This window comes from Eptesicus fuscus, chromosome 2 (assembly GCF_027574615.1).
Source record: "Eptesicus fuscus isolate TK198812 chromosome 2, DD_ASM_mEF_20220401, whole genome shotgun sequence".
Lineage (NCBI taxonomy): Eukaryota > Metazoa > Chordata > Mammalia > Chiroptera > Vespertilionidae > Eptesicus > Eptesicus fuscus.
The window spans coordinates 38547448-38563754 of NC_072474.1; the positions used below are offsets into that span (position 1 = coordinate 38547448).

Here is a 16307-nt window from a genome sequence, read left to right on the forward strand (position 1 = left end):
TGTGTGGACCCTCGCGGGAGCACCCCGAGGGCCCCTCTGCACGGGGCTGTGAGCCGGCCGGGCTTCCTGGAGGTCCTTGCCTGAACATAAAGTCTCCTTCTCCTGGGGCCCTGGTGTCACAGAAACCTTGTTACACCCTCCAGCCGTCCACATGCTGTATGTCTCAGGCCCGCTGCACACTTCCAGCCTTAGCCAGGCCTCCTGGCTCCTTTTCTTTCTTCCTTTAAAAAAAGTATTTTTGAAATATAGATCCCCGTGGTTTAGCTTCAAAAGATTCAGGTTGTACGATGATAAAACTTCCTTTCCAGCAATAATGCTTCCTTTCAGAAATACTCTGGGGCTGTGGGGACACCCCCCCCCCCCCCCCACCACACACACACACACACTCACTCTCTCTCTCTCTCTCTCTCTCTCTCTCTCTCTCTCTCTCTCTCTCTCTCTGATGGACACACATATTTGTTTTTTCTGTTTTTTTCTATTTCACGTAAAGAGAGAACATTGTGGGTTTTTCCTCTGTTCAGTGTCACCTGGTTTATGGCACCCTTTCTTGTATCTTGGAGCTCCTTTGTCGGTACATGAGGAGCTCTCCTTCCTTCCCAGGCGGGCAGGGTACAGTGTTGGAATACATGTAATTTATTCAGTCATCCCCCACCCCCGGTGATTGTCTCTCTTGTGCTGCTGAACACACTGTGTGCCCTGGATGACTCGTCGGTACTTCATCTGTGCAGATGTGGGGATGGTCAAATGGGAAAGTCCTAGAAACTGGATTTGTTCCCAGGGCAGATGCCCACATAACTGATAATATTGGGTCCTTTGGGAAAGCCGTGAAGATTAGCATTCTACCACTCGGGAGGAGTGGGGAGGGTGGGGAGAGGTGGGGATGGGATGTCCCTCTCTCTCCACTCCCTCCTCCCTATTATGTTATCACACTTTTTTTATCTGATGGGTGAAGAATCTTGGGTATAATTTTATTCTGAAATTTTTTCCCCATGAGTGAGCTGAATGTCTCCTGCATTTTATTGATTCCATTTCTTAGACGTGACACTTCCTGTCACCTTAACTCCAGTACAGGGTGGCGGGGGTCAGCCCAGCCATCCTGACACGCGCCCACCTCGCTGAGCCACCAGCTCCCTAATCAGACCCACAGTCTGTGGTGGCCAATCATGGTGTGAGTGTCATGCAGCGCCGGGCATGCATGCCACAGACGAGAAAACTAGCATCACTGAATTTCGTGCTGAAATGGTCAGTTTGGAAGTTCTCAACCAACATTCTGTGAAGGGCCCCGGCTTGACAGAGAATCTGAGATCAAAGATTACAGTTTCCACAGGAAGCACGCAGCCTCCACCCAGAAGAGCTCGAAAGACCCGGGCAAGTGTTTTGTGCTCCTCAGCTGGTGAAGCTGAGGCTGCGTCCTGGAGGCTGCGTGCGTTTTGCTGGTGGTGTGGCTGTGGCTTATCTGAGTCTTATCCTCATGTCTGTGCAGAAAGGGCTACTCCCCTTTCATACGATTTACACATTAAAATTAAAGCAATTGGAATGATCTACTGATGCTACAATTGTGAAACTCGACATTTTGCTGCAACATGAAAAGTCATGACTCACTTTAGGGAAAATGACCAGCTGGCTCATCACCTCCCTGTCATGTCAAAGTTGCAACTTTATCCCTATTTATTGTGTTTCCATTCGCATTCATCTCTCTGTCTCCATGCGTCTCTTTCTGTAACTCTCACTGCCCCTCTCTCCCTCTGATGTTTCCTGCCTTCCCTGTTCTGCGTCCAGCCATCATGTGCTCCGTGAAGCCAGACGGGATCCCGCAGCTGTGCAGGACAGACGAGATCGGGGAGCTCTGTGTGTGCGCGATTGCTACGGGCACGTCCTACTACGGCCTCTCGGGCATGACCAAGAACACCTTCGAGGTAGGTCTGGGAGCGCCATTGCCAGGTGCACAGATGTGAAAGATAAGTTGGTAATTTAAAAAAACAAACATTTTTATAGTCATTAAAATGGTTGCACTTTCTCCTGCCAGTGTCAAAAAAGGGCAAATACAGTTTCTTAAAAATGGGCCTTTTTAATATATTACTGTTCTCTCCTGTGCCTGTTTAGTAAGAGCACCAGGGACAGTGGGTGGGTGGAGGGACAAGAGCATATGGGCACAGCCTCACTGGCGGGGGAGTTAAGGTCCCCCTTCATGGCCTGCCAGCCCAGGCCACACTTGGCCAGGTGTGAACTATCTCCGCAGCATGAGCAGACAGGCGTATGTCGGGTGTGTGTGTGTGGGTGTGGGTGTGGGTGTGGTGAATGTATTATGCTGTGTGTGCACATGTGTGTGGGGTGTGCAGCGTATGCAAGGGTGGTGTGTGCACACAGGTGATGTGTGTGTTGTGTGCACACACACGTGTAGCGTTAGCACAGGCACACACACACGTTGGCCTTGTGAGTGAGAGGGTGGGGCACTCAGCAGTCGGGAGCTCAGCTGCACCTCCATGTCCTCAGAGTTTCCGCCATTGCCCAGTGATGCCGACCAGGAGGAGCACACCTCTGATGAGGTGGTCAGGGGAAAGCCTGAGTTGTTTGGGGATGAGTTTCTTAATGTTTAGAACTGTGGTTGTCGAATGAATGCAGATTCACATTTTCAAGACACATCTAAATAAAATTCCCACCTCCTTTTCTGTGCAATTCAGCTGCCAGGTTTGTCGACAGGTGTAGAATCTGAACACTTGATTTACTTCCTTTATATTTTTTAAGTGTAGTTCCAATAAGGAAAACTATTTTAATGAATTGGGAACATTTCACAACTAAAAGATGTTATTTAAAATGCCCCTTGATTCTTTGTTTTTAAAAATATATGTTTTTATTGATTTCAGAGAGGAAAAAAGAGAGAGAGAGAAACATCAATGATGAGAGAGACTCATTGATAGGCTGCCTCCTGCATACCACACACTGGGGATCAAGCCCACAACCGGGCATGTGCCCTGACTGGAAATCAAACCGTGACCTCCTGGTTCATGGGTCTACGCTCCACCCCTGAGCCACACCCGTGGGCCCCATTTATCACTCTTATGCTGTGACTTTATAAGCAGAATTAGTTAGTGTTTATGAGACTATTGTTCATGACCTCTACATATCACCTCTTAAGAGTCTCAGAAGCCGTGGTAAGAAACCTGCCTAGGGCCCTGCATGTGGACCAGCAGGACCAAATTGTAGGGTGCTGGGTGGGCAGGGGAGGGGCCCTCCAGGTTTGTGGTGTCTGCTGGCAGCAGCTGCCAGGCCTGGCTTTCCCAGCCAGGGCCCAGGTTAGGAGACACAGCTGAAGAGAAGCAGACCCACGGGCTCCGAGGAGGAGGGAGGAAGCAGGCATAGCTGGGCACTCACAGCGCATGCTTCCCCAGGTATTCCCTGTGATGAGCTCGGGGGCCCCGGTCAGCGAGTATCCCTTCGTGAGGACAGGCCTGCTGGGCTTCGTCGGTCCCGGGGGACTCGTCTTTGTGGTGGGCAAGATGGATGGGCTCATGGTGGTCAGTGGGCGCAGACACAACGCCGATGACATCGTAGCCACAGCCCTGGCCGTGGAGCCCATGAAGTTTGTCTACAGGGGAAGGTGAGTACACCTTCTGTGCAGTGAGTACAGTTACACTTTTTATATAAAATTGCATAAATTCCTTAAACTGATGAGACTCAGTGTACGCTTATGTAAAAGGAAGCAACTGGACTCAGTGACCTTTGAGATGCCATCGAGTTCTGAAATGTCCAGTTTTATAGAAATTTTCTGAGCCCCATAAATATATTTTCATTAACTTCTCCAAGTTAAATAAAAATATCCATTTGAGAAACGTTATTTTTAGTAAAAAAAAAACCTATTCAGAGAGTCAGATATTCATCTTGGTGCAGGTCCTTCCAAAAGACCCAGTGATGATAGGTGAGTGATCAGTTTACACGGAACACTGACTCCCGCGACTCCCCTCCCCCTGACTGTGCCCTGCCTTGCTGGGCCCAGGGTCAGTATTGGTGACTACAGCCCTGTGTTTTGCTAATTTGAAGAAAGTCATTAACTACGTTAGAACTTGCAGTGCTGCAAGCTAAGGGAATCGGAGAAATAGATACTGGATGAGGCATCGCCACTTTTGGATTATTCTTAAACCTCTGTGAAAAGTTGCGCTGGTGTTCGCATCACAACTCTCCCATGCTTACCAGGGAGACTGCATACCTAGTAGAAAACTTATTTCACAAACGCAAAATTTCTGCTCATTTGGAGACTATTGCTTCACAGGTGCAAACACAAGCTGTGAATTGAATGGTTTTCTAAACTTCAGCAGTTCCGATAAACGGGTGCTGAGAGGCTTGTCACCAAACCTGAGGAATGGCCTTGGGGAATGCAGGCACTTCTAGCTCAAGCTTGGTCAGGCTCCTCCGCCCAGAGCTGCACTCTCGGTAGTAAGTGCTCGGGACTCTGCTCTTGTGATGACTTTTGTGAAGCAGCCCTCGGTGCTAGGACCCCCTCGGCCTCTAGTCAGTGGCTGTCAAGCTCCCGATTGCAGACTGGTCCTCCTGCAGGCACCTCCGGCCTGTGCTCACTGTGCCTCCCCTCTGTCCCTGCAGAATAGCTGTGTTCTCGGTGACGGTGCTGCATGACGAGAGGATAGTGATCGTGGCCGAGCAGCGGCCCGACTCCACGGAGGAGGACAGCTTCCAGTGGATGAGCCGCGTGCTCCAGGTAGCCCTTCTCCTGCCCTCTCCCAGGCTCGGGGCAGCTTTTGTAGAATTTGTTAGGATATGGCCAGCCCTCATCGACTGTGCTTCTGTCCCTGACTGTCACTCCATTTGGTCAGAAATTGCAACAACCCTGACACATTTGTGGGAGAGTAGCTGTTAGACCAAGATTAGTAGTCAGGATTTGCAAAACTGGCTCCTGCTATTCACGTGGGGAGGTGGAGAGTGTATATTTTGGGAGTATATTTTTTTCTCCAGACGTCCTTTCTCAGGGTGTGTGGTATCCCACAGTCCCTCCGTAATGATGCAGCTCGGCGAGGTTAGGCCCAGCAGCCCCTCTCTGACCTCGGCGCCTCCCACGGGCCGCACCCCGGCGCTGCACGTGCTTCCTGGGCTCTGGACAGTGTTTTGCACAGTCTGCACGGGTGCCTGATGTCTCTTCACAGTACCTGTTCGAACACCGTCTCCTCTTGTGACTTCCAGGCGATCGACAGCATCCATCAAGTCGGGGTTTATTGCTTGGCCTTGGTTCCTGCAAACACCCTCCCCAAAACCCCGCTCGGTGGGATCCATTTGTCAGAAACAAAGCAGCTTTTCCTGGAGGGCTCGCTTCACCCCTGCAATGTCCTGATGTGCCCCCACACGTGTGTCACAAACCTGCCTAAACCTCGACAAAAGCAGCCAGGTATGCCCAGGGGCTGGGAGGGCTCGTGTGGAGTCTCAGGTGGGCCTCTGCAGCCCATGGCGGTGGTGCCACGCCCACTGGGCCTCGTGAACGGAGGCGATTCTCGGCCCTGGAGGAGTGGGCTTGTTCTCCACCAGCAGTGTTTTCTGCAGGCGGGTGGTGGAGTACAGGGCTCTGCTGGGCTGCCGATCCCCTCAGGGCGGGCCAGGGGTGCAGGACATCCTGAGTGAGGGGTGCCTGTGTCCTGGGCCTCCTTCCTGGGGCATCAGACCTCCATCTGTTGTGGCCTCGGGGACGCACAGAATTTCTAGTCACGGTTTCTTCGCACACAAATGAGAATAACGCTTCCTTGCGTGTTTCATGGGTTCGTTTAGGGATCAGAGCAGCTAACATGTGGGACAGCATTTGGAATTCTGTGAAGAATTCTGCAAACCGGTTTGTGATGTTGTCATGAGAGTGAGCGTTTGCCTAGTGCTTCGCAGTGTAGGGGACACATAGTTATTTGTCATCTGACTTGCTCCTCCTGGCAGTGGAATGGATCATGCTCTTCAGGGTCGCACAGGTACCAGTGAGAGGGAATTTATCTCAGGATGGTGCCTCGTGAGGAAGCAGATCCACCAGTGTAGTCAGAAGTCCCGGCCTCTGGCTGGGACGTGCAGACAGATGTCAGAGGATGTTGGGGTGATGGAGTGTGTAGCCTGTTTCACATACTAACTCCTTCATCTCGGGGAGCACTAGGAGGGGGCGCTCTCCTCTCCTTTCACAAATGAGGAAAATGCCTCACCCACAGCTGTGGGACCAGAGTGCGGTGGAGACAGACCTTGACCTGAGGGCCGTTTGCCCACCTGTGGAGTGGCAATCGGGGCAGACTTTACGGCAAGGCAGCCACAGGCCTGTTGGGTCATCGCAGGCCGCACGCCCATGTTAGCTGCAGGGACCATCTAGACCAGGCGTCCTCAAACTACGGCCCGCAGGCCACATGCGGGTGTTTTTGCCATTTTGTTTTTTTACTTCAAAATAAGATATGTGCAGTGTGCATAGGAATTTGTTCATAGTTTTTTTTAAACTATAGTCCGGCCCTCCAACAGTCTGAGGGACAGTGAACTGGCCCCCTGTTTAAAAAGTTTGAGGACCCCTGATCTAGACTCAAGGTTCAAGCCCCAAGAGTGAGATTGGATGAGTTTGGTGGGGCAGGTGGTCCCTCGGTTAATGTGAGGAGAGGGGTCTTCCCATGAGGAGAGGGGTCAGGACTTGAGTCCAGGTCTGTGACTGCCCCGGGGTCCCTGCAGCAGATGTTTGTGGAGCGGTCAGAATGCAGCTTCCCCCCTTGGGATTTTGGTCTCTCCTAGGGTAAGGGAATTCTCTTACACAGCCTAGAAAGTCAGTTTGCAGGCATCGCTACTCTCTTGTTTTTGTCCTACTTCTGTCTTGTTAATTATTTCCTCATATTCTAGGTTTTCTTAACTGATATTCCTCCCTATTTTTCCCCCTCACCTTCATTTCTCCTCTCAGTCCCTGGTGTATCTGATTGCTGCAACCAAGCGTAGAGTTGCGCTGACTGAAGTCTTTCTACTTTAAATTCTGTGGGTGCTCTGGCTTCACGTGGGGTGAGCCTCTTTGTCTCCTCTTTGTCTCCTGTTGTCTCAGGCATGGCCGGCCCTGGGGACGCTCTGTCTGGGCTGGTTGTTTGGGTGTTGCGGGTGTTGGGCTCTCCAGGGTCCTTGCGCACTCCAAGGTGACTGGCACGTCTCTGTCCTGCTCACCTTTACTCATCATCAGACACCCTCGACCTAGTGTCCCCAGCATGCTAGTGTGGAGGAGGTGGTGGAGCCCCCAGGTCAGCCGTGTGACAGGAGAATTCAGGACAGATGTCTGTGGACGGGGTCACTTGCAAGTGCATGTGATTCCAGAAGTACGGGGTGCAGCTCACCTGCCAGATGTCAAGAAACCCGAAAGGAGAAACGTGGCCAAGGCGGAAGGCCGCCTTTTCCTCGTGAGGGGGGGAGGGGTGAAGTGCGGTAAAGGTGACCAGGAGATTTGGGTCTGCTCTAACACTACAGCATGGTAAATAGAGCTTATGGGCACTGATGAATGTAGGGAAAGAACTTTGTATTGATATTTGGTATCCCACCTGTTCTTGTTAAATATTGAGAGGATAGGTAAGTCTGTCTCTTTAAAAAAGCAGTTTTTTTAGCAAACACTAAACGGCAGCTGTGAGGTGCCAGTCGCCATTCCTCTCTCAGTTGATGATCTGTGGTGTCCCTTAGACAGGTGACATTTCCCTGAGGCCTCCGTTTCCATGAATTCAGGGAGGGAAATGGACTCTGATTTCCACAGCGCCCTTGGAATGAACATTTATGACCAAACGAGAACTCAGCAGCCAAAGTGCACATTTAGTGAGGCCCTTTATGGGTGAGGGTTTTGTTAGATGCTTGAAACAGAGACCCTAAGATGTAGATCATTTGTAGACAACCTAACTGTCCTTTAACTGGACGAATTTGTATTTACTCAGCTAACAACACTATTGCTGCAACAGTATCTTAATTGAGTACAAAACTGTTAAAAGACCTTTAGCCCATCAGTTAGGCTAGCAACAAAATGATAAAAGCAGCATCCAGCTCTAAAGTTCCCTGGCTGTGTTTTATCAGGACAGCTGGAGGAGGCCGGAGGAATGGCCAGGGAGAGAAATGCTGTCCTCGCATACACCTGCCCTGTCCCCGCACAAACCGGCCAGGCAGGAATTCAGCAGCACGGAGCTGGAGTTGCTGGCTTGCAGATTTGTAAATCTGTAAGTGGGAGCCTGGGAAGAGAGCAAGTTTGGGTTCATCTCAATCTTACATGTTTGCATTCTGAGGGGTGAGGTAAGGATGTAGGAGTGTTTTGCACACACCCCCTCCAGTCAACAAGGGAGAGAGCCTCCATTCTCCGTAAAGGATGAATTTTGCAAATAAAAGCAGCAGGAGAGCTACCTGCCTCCCCGCAACATTAGGAACATAGACACTCGTAAGTCTGTGGGGAATGAGACACGTAAAGTCCAAGCTTTGCAGCCGGAGACGTAAATTCTCAGCGAGGCGAGACTGGACTCAGAGACAGAGAAGCCCTAAATAGGCACCTTGGAATCGTGCTACCCCCGCAGAACAGTGCTTTTCCGACCATAGTTTGGATTCTTCAAAAATTATGGAGAAGCCTTCGGTTTAGGCCAGTTTCCAAGTTGGCTTCTTAGGAGAACTGTCCTGCCCAGTCTCCACAGCCAGGAAGAACGCTGGGCACTTTGCCGCAGGTTCTAAAGCTGGGGAACCGGTGACAGCGTTAGAACAGCAAGGCTGTGGACGAGGCGCTTTCTCTGTGCAGCCACAAGCAGTGCCGTCCTCCCAACACGCACCACACTGCCTGACGTTCTTCTTCATAGTTTCTTTATTGAACATATTGGGGTACATTTCTGTAATGCATCATCTGGGTGCTGTATTGTGTGCTCACCACCCAGCGTCAGGTCTCCTTCCATCGCCATTTACCCCCCTTTACCTTCTCCTACCTCTCCCCCCGCCCCTTCCCTCTGGGAATCGTCATACTGTTGTCTGTGTCTATGAGGTGTTTGTGTTTTGTTTTGCTTAATCCCTTTACCTTTTTCACCAGCCTCCCAACCCTCTTCCCTCTGACAGCTGTCTGTTCTCTGTTTCTATGCATCTCTTTCTATTTTGTTTGTTAGATTCCACCTATAAGTGACATCATTGGTACTTGTCTTTCTCTGACTAGCTTATTTCACTTAGCATAATACTCTCCAAGTCCATCCACACTGTCGCAAAGGGTAAGATTTCCTTCCTTTTTTACGGATGAGTAGTATTTCATTAAGAAAACAAATGTAGTTGGTCCCAAACTACCACACATAAAAATGCAAACATGATTTCGCTGAGTATGTAAGTCCTGCTCTATGATTACATGGGAACCAGCACCAAGGCTCTTACAAATTGCAGAAATCTGTGTCATAGGCTTTTCCCCACAGTTCAGTCCTGTCTTGTAACATCCTGACATCTCCCACACAGCTGTGGAAAGGTGACTGTTTCATGACAGACCAAATTCCGGACAGCCACGCATCTGCAGAGTGTTGTCCAGTGGTTAGAGTGTTCCACTTGGTCAGTCATCTAAAGCAGCGGTCGCCAACCTTTCGGACCTCACGGACCACCGGTTGGCGACCGCTGATCTACAGGATAGTAGGTATTCACCCCCTGCATTCCTCATCACTCCATTGAATGCCAGGATGACTGCTGGAGTGGTTGCCATGGAAACAGTACAAGTTATAGACCATGTTCAGTATGGTCACACCCCTCAGCCTAAATCTTAAAGCTTGTGTCTTAGCTTCAGACTAACAGCTGTTCATGTGCAATAAATGCTGCAACATATACCCAGATTTCTAAGCCTGTAGTTTGGCCTTCATCAAAAGTTTAGCAAGATTAGGACTCAGTAGTGGCCTTCAACCTGAATTTTATCAAACCAAGGATTAAACGCTAATGCCATCTTTGTTACTTTAAACTCCTTTACCAAACTTCTTTTGATAAATATCTCTCACCTTTTCTTTCTCACTTCCCTCTCCTTCTTCCTCCTTCCTCACACTCTCTCACACACTTGCATGCTCACACTCATGCACTGTCACACTTGCTCACACACAGGCACCTACTGGTACACTCTCACTCACACTGGCATGTTCTCCTAGAACGCTTAACCTTTTTCTAGTAAGTGTATGTCTTGATTTATATGCACTTGTTTAATGAAAAGAAACCGCAAACAGTAGCATTTTCAGAAGACGGAGGTTATCGAGGGTTTCTTGAAGTCAGAAAATGTGAAAGCGGTACTCCAGCTCTTTAAGAAACCTTTTTTTTTTTTTTCATTAAGAAATAAAAGGAAAGCTGCCAGAATAGATTGTTTCTGCATTTCTTTTCTGAAATGTGTCATAAACCATGAAAAGAGCCTGGTAATGGCGTTGGTAACGGGCGTGAAGGGAACTGGGACTGCGCGGGAGTCTTTGGTTTACTCCACGTGTCTGTGGGCCTCACAGAACTTAACCCTTTCCGTTGATGAAATACATGGACAAGTGACTGTCACACCCTTCAACAGGATTACACTCCAAGTCTATCCCAAGAGGCATTTATTAAAAACAAGGTTTGTTCAGTCAGCTCTCGGTGTGTCATCGCACCTGGAACCAGACTCACAAGCCAGGAGTCCCACTCTTCAGCAGTGAAATATGCCATGCTTCAAATTCCGTATTTGTCTTGTGAGGAGACTTGACACAGAAGCATCCCCCTAACTGGAAAGTAAAGGCCGTGGGCTGGGCGGCACTGGGGGATCTGTGATCACGGTATTTCTGTTGACCCTTCATCGAGGTTAGACTTGCCATCATCATCATCGTCATGACCTCTCTGAAACCCTACTATAATAAAGTTGTTTTTCAAAGCCACATCTTTGAAAGGATTTCCCCGGAGTAAGCTCTTTACCAAGGTTGGCAGTCATGTTTGGGGGAATTTCACATGTCTTTTCCTCACGCATGTTTCTTTCCAGAAATCGGCCCTGCCTCCGTGATGGTGGGGAACCTGGTCTCTGGGAAGAGGATTGCGCAGGCCAGCGGAAGAGACCTGGGTCAGATAGAGGACAATGACCAGGCCCGGAAGGTGAGAGCAGAGGGCTGCCTTCGCTGGGTCCCCGCCCGTCACCCTGATGCTGAATTACAGGAGCACTGGCTCCGCTTCCTACCCGCCTCTGCTTCCTCTTCACCTCGATTTTGCAAGAAACACCCATATAATTTTATAAGAAAACTAGAGGCCTGGTGCACGAAATTCGTGCACGGGGGTCCCTCAGCCCAACCTGCACCCTCTACAATCCAGGAGCTCTCAGAGGATATCCTACTGATGGCTTAGGCCCACTCCCCATGGTTCTCTGCTCTCTGCGGGGCCTGGAGGTTTCCCTGCAGCCATGGAGATGAAGCCCCCATGCCCTGCTGTTGCTCTTTCCTGCTGCCGCCATGTGCCATGTGAAGGAAGCCCCAATGCCCTGCAGTGTGCTCTATCTGCCGGGCCTGGGGGCTTCCCAGACATGGACACACTAAGGAAGCCCCATGCCCTGTTGTCCGGGCTCTGTCTGCAGGGCCTGGGGGTGTTCCCACCGCCACTGCCCACTAAGGAAGCCCCCAAGCCCTGCTGTCTGGGCTCTGTCTGCCATGTCTGGGGACTTCCCTGCCACTGCCCCACTAAGGAAGCCACCATGCCCGGCTTTGCAGGGCCTGGCGGCTTCCCGGCTGCTGAGATCAGGAAGCCACCATGCCCTGCTCTGCTGGCACTGGAGTCTTCCCGATAGCCTCTGCGACGAACGGGAAGACGCCAGGCCCCGCTCCTCCGCGGGCTCCGTGTGTGCAGGGCCTGGCGGCTTCCCGCTGCCGCAGCACTAAGGAAGCAACCATGCCCTGCTCTCAGTGCTCTGTTTGCTGGTGGGACAGGCCAAACACTCCAGCAGCGGGGCTGAGGGGACTGGGCGCTGCCATCTTGTGGGTATGGGGGCCGCCATTTTTGTTGTGGAGTGACGCCTAATTTGCATATTACTCTATTATTAGATAGGATGTGCTTATGCCCTGGCCAGTGTGACTCAGTAGAGTGTTGGTCCAAGCACCAAAAGGTCGCAGGTTCAATTCCCCGTTAAGGGCACATACCAAGGTTGCAGGTTCTATCCCTCGCCCTGATCAGAACCCATGTGGGAAGCAACCAATTGATTGCTCTCTCATGTCAATGTTCCCCTCTCTCTCTTCCCCTTCCACCCCTCCCATCCACTCTCTTTAAACAGAACAGTGAGAAAAATATCCTTGGGTGAGGATTAACAAACAAAAAAAGAGAAGGAAATGTATTTCTTAGGGGAAGCAGTGTTGTAGAACATGCCCAGTGGCACAGAAGGGTGGATGACAGTCCCAGGACTGGCGGGCCCGGGGCCAGGGCCTGGGTAGCCCTGTTTGGTCCTAGAGCCCTGAGCACTTGTTCCTAGTTTCCCACCAGCTCTGACTGGGCACTAAACTGCCTCACAGTGACCTTATAGCAAAACTTCAGCCCTTTGATTGTACAAATGCAAGAAAACATCAGTTCAAACCCAGATTTGGGAGCCAGACCTCCTTAGAGCAGCCTTAAGAACGGAGCAGGAGCCTTCGGCCCACTCCACCACTGACACCTTCAAGTCCCATTATGACTCTTCAGCCTGGAGAGCTTTCTTTTTTAATCCTCACCCAAGAATGTGCTAATTGATGAGAGAGAGAGAGAAAAGAGAGAGAGAGAGGAACATTGATTGGTTGCCTTCCCGTACGCAACAGCAACCTTTTTGGTGTACAGGACGACACTCCAACCAACCTAGCCACCTGGCCAGGGCAGCCTTGATAACTCTTAAGAGTCACCCAAAGGTGGTCCCACTCTGTATAGCTACCAGGAAATCTGACAAAATCAACCATTTGAAATACTGGGACTTTGGTAAAGTATAGAGTGATATTGAAATCAGTGGCCGTCGTGTTTCTCCTTCCGGCACACCTGTTAGTGACGTGGACTGAGTGCAGGCCTGGTGCTTCCTGGACCCTGACCTGAGATCTGAGTCAGCACGATGCGCATGCTCTGGGATTTGTGGTGCTTTTGGATGACATAGGCGTGGCCATTCTAAACAACACATCTAAGAGAGCCCATGATACCACAAGACAGAGCTGACCGCCCTGCAACCCAGAAACCACGTGGCACCTTCAGAACGCCCCGGGAGAGGTGTCTGTGTCAGCTGCTCCATCTGTGGGGACGAGGGTGCAGTTCTCCCGCCTTAGGCGGGTGTCAGAAAACGTCTCCATGTCTGAACCCAGTCATGGCAGAGCACTGAGCACCTGCGTGTTCTGTCTACCATATCTGTCAGGGCGTCCTCATTCCTCTGTGGAGACACACCCCAAAAGCACTCAGACAGACTAGACCCATTTAAATGTTGAGATGAACCCCCAGTCCAGGGAACCGGTCCTAACGTCTGTGCTTTGTTCCAGTTCCTGTTCCTGTCAGAGGTCCTGCAGTGGAGGGCCCAGACCACGCCCGACCACGTCCTGTACACGCTGCTCAACTGCAGGGTGAGCTGCTGCCGCTGCTCCCTGGGGGCCGCGCCCTCAGCTCTTTCTCTTCTTGCTGACCCCATCCTGTTCCTTCAGTCTTATGTGAATTCCTTTTAGTTATTTGTTGCAGTTTTGACTGAGACTTTTTCAATTAAGAAGGATTTTTTTTTTTTTTCTGATTTATTTTTATTTATTTTGGGGGGGAGAAGGATTGCTTTTAAATATAAGGGTTTATGCCTCTCTCTCTCTCTCTCTCTATCTCTCTCTATATATATACATATATATGTATGTATATATATATATATATATTGTTCTAGCAATTTTGTTCTAGCAATTGTTCTAGCAATTTTTTTGTTCTAGCAAATTTGTTCTAGCAAATTTTTTTGTTCTAGCAATTTTTTTGTTCTAGCAAATATATTCTAGCAATTTTTTGCAATATTTCTCCCCAAAATGAGTAAAATGAGTAATGAATGATTTCTGCAACCAGGAACAATTACAGATCTTTGGGGTATTTATATCCTTATTTTATTACTGAGCTACTTTTTTGTAAGTAAGTTATGTTTTAATTATAGACTTTCATTCTTAGGAATGAAACCCATTTCTATTTTATAATGAGAATACTTTAATTAAATTAAGTTTTAATTTTACTTTAAAAGTTAAAGTAAAATTAAAGTTTACCTTAATTTACTTTAAATTTTGTGACGTGTGTTCCCATCCCCTGACCCCAAGTTTAATCACTTGCTGAAGCTAGACACTGGGTCTTTTGGGAAAATGTGTTCACTGGGACCCTAACAGGAGCTTTATTAGAAATAAAAGAAAGTCAGATGGGTGAGCTGGAGGTCAAAGCCATGAGCGTGGAGAAAGGGTGGGCCTCGGACCGAGTTCCTTGAGACACAGCCCGCTCTTTGCTGAGGCTCTGATGTGGACGCAGCTGCATCCTGACGATTCACAGGGTGGCATCGGCTCAGGCATCTGCGTCCCACCCTCCCCAACACATAGGCACACTTACCATGACACTCACCCTGCCCAAAGGTCAGGAACAGCATTGCTGTCATTGTTATCAGTGTAATTTCCACTTACATCAACCTGCTAGTTCAACACTGTCCAATAGAAATATAATGCAAGCCACACGTATAATTTTATATTTTCTAAAGGTAACACTTAAAAAGGATAAAAGAAACTAATGAAATTTATTTTAAGAATTTTGCTTAATATATCCAAAACATTGTCATTCCAACCCATGGCCCACCATATCGCCAGCTCTTGCCTCCCCTACCCCCCCACCCCTCCCCGCCCCCACCCGCCATGGCGTTGTAGTTTGTTAACTGAGAACTCTGCTCCTTGATCACGGCTCATTTGAGATGGGGAACCATTGGTTCCTGCCTGAGTGAGGCTTCCTGTCGGCTGCATCTCTGTCCCACACAGCAGTGCCCTGGACAGGATAAAAGTTGTTTACAAGATTTATAGTAGGACGTGAGGACGCAGTTCATTGCAAATCACGGAAAACTTACATTCACATTCTTGGACCTTGTTTACATGCAAAAGACCATCTGTTAGTTTTTAAAATTTATTCATTTTTTTTAAATCTTCACTGAAGGAGGAGGAGATTTTTTCCATTGATCTTCAAAGAGAGTGGAGGGTGGGGAGAGAGAGACCATCTATGTGAGAGAGACACATTGATTGGTTGCCTCCCACTCTGCCCCAACCAGGACTGGGGATCGAACCTGCTACCAAGCAAGACATGTGCCCCTGACCAGAATCAAACCCACAACCCTTTGGTCTGCAGGCCGACGCTCTAACCACTGAGCAAAACTGGCCAGCACTGTTGTTTTATTTTTTTAATGGAAACATAAACCAATTCTTTTTTAAAAAAATACATTTTATTGATTTTTTACAGAGAGGAAAGGCGAGGGATAGAGAGTCAGAAACATCGATGAGAGAGAAACATCGATCAGCTGCCTCCTGCACACTCCCCACTGGGGATGTGCCCACAACCAAGGTACATGCCCTTGACTGGAATCGAACCCGGGACCCTTGAGTCCGCAGGCCGACACTCTATCCCACTGAGCCAAACCGGTCAGGGCCATAAGCCATCTCTTAATTTTTCTTTTTACTTGTAGCAGCTTCTTTAAAATTTTAAACTATAAATCCTATTTGGCTGTTTCTTCAATATTTTTTAGGTGTTATTTAATTTAATGTAAACCACTAAAATAGTGGCAGATATGCCATCATTGACACTGAGATATGTTGTCTATTAATCTTACTGCCCATGGCAGTTACACTTAAGACCCAGAATCACTAGGTTGATTTTTTTTAAAGGTTTACCTATGTTAGGTCAAGTAATTATTTTTTAAAATATTTCTTGTGAGCACAAGTATATCCAGATGCTGCTTAGGTGCTGTACTTCCTGGCTAGTAGGAAGGGAGGAGAGTGATTGCTGCTGGTTCTGGGACTTGAGGGGGTGATGAACACATTCTAAAACTGACTGTGGTGGTGGCACAGCTGTGAATGTACTAACAAGTACTTAGTTGTACATTTTAAATAAATGAGTTGTATGGTATATAAGCTGTATCTCACTAAAGCTTCCCCACTCAGGGTACAATAGCAAACTCGCTGACATGTGTCCAGCTGCATAAGCGAGCGGAGAAGATAGCTGTGATGCTGATGGAGAGAGGGCGCCTGCAAGATGGGGACCACGTGGCTCTCGTCTACCCACCAGGTAAAAAGGCAGGACCAGCAGCTGCATGAGACAGCTTGTGGCACCTGTGGGGGCTTGATGTCTGGAGTTGCTGTATTGTCACCGAGAATTGCTTACTCGTC

At 49.1% G+C, this 16307-nt stretch overlaps 1 protein-coding gene across 2 annotated transcripts in view; it reads left to right on the forward strand.

The window, feature by feature from the left end:
* DIP2C (disco interacting protein 2 homolog C) overlaps window positions 1-16307 on the forward strand; it is a 385891-nt gene that overhangs the window by 305479 nt on the left and 64105 nt on the right. For both annotated transcript variants that reach the window (XM_054726559.1, XM_054726564.1), the window contains 7 exons: window positions 1780-1916; window positions 3390-3598; window positions 4597-4711; window positions 5191-5392; window positions 10943-11052; window positions 13425-13505; window positions 16083-16206. In XM_054726559.1, coding sequence (XP_054582534.1) covers window positions 1780-1916; window positions 3390-3598; window positions 4597-4711; window positions 5191-5392; window positions 10943-11052; window positions 13425-13505; window positions 16083-16206 — 978 coding nt within the window. The remainder of the gene's footprint in view (window positions 1-1779; window positions 1917-3389; window positions 3599-4596; window positions 4712-5190; window positions 5393-10942; window positions 11053-13424; window positions 13506-16082; window positions 16207-16307) is intronic.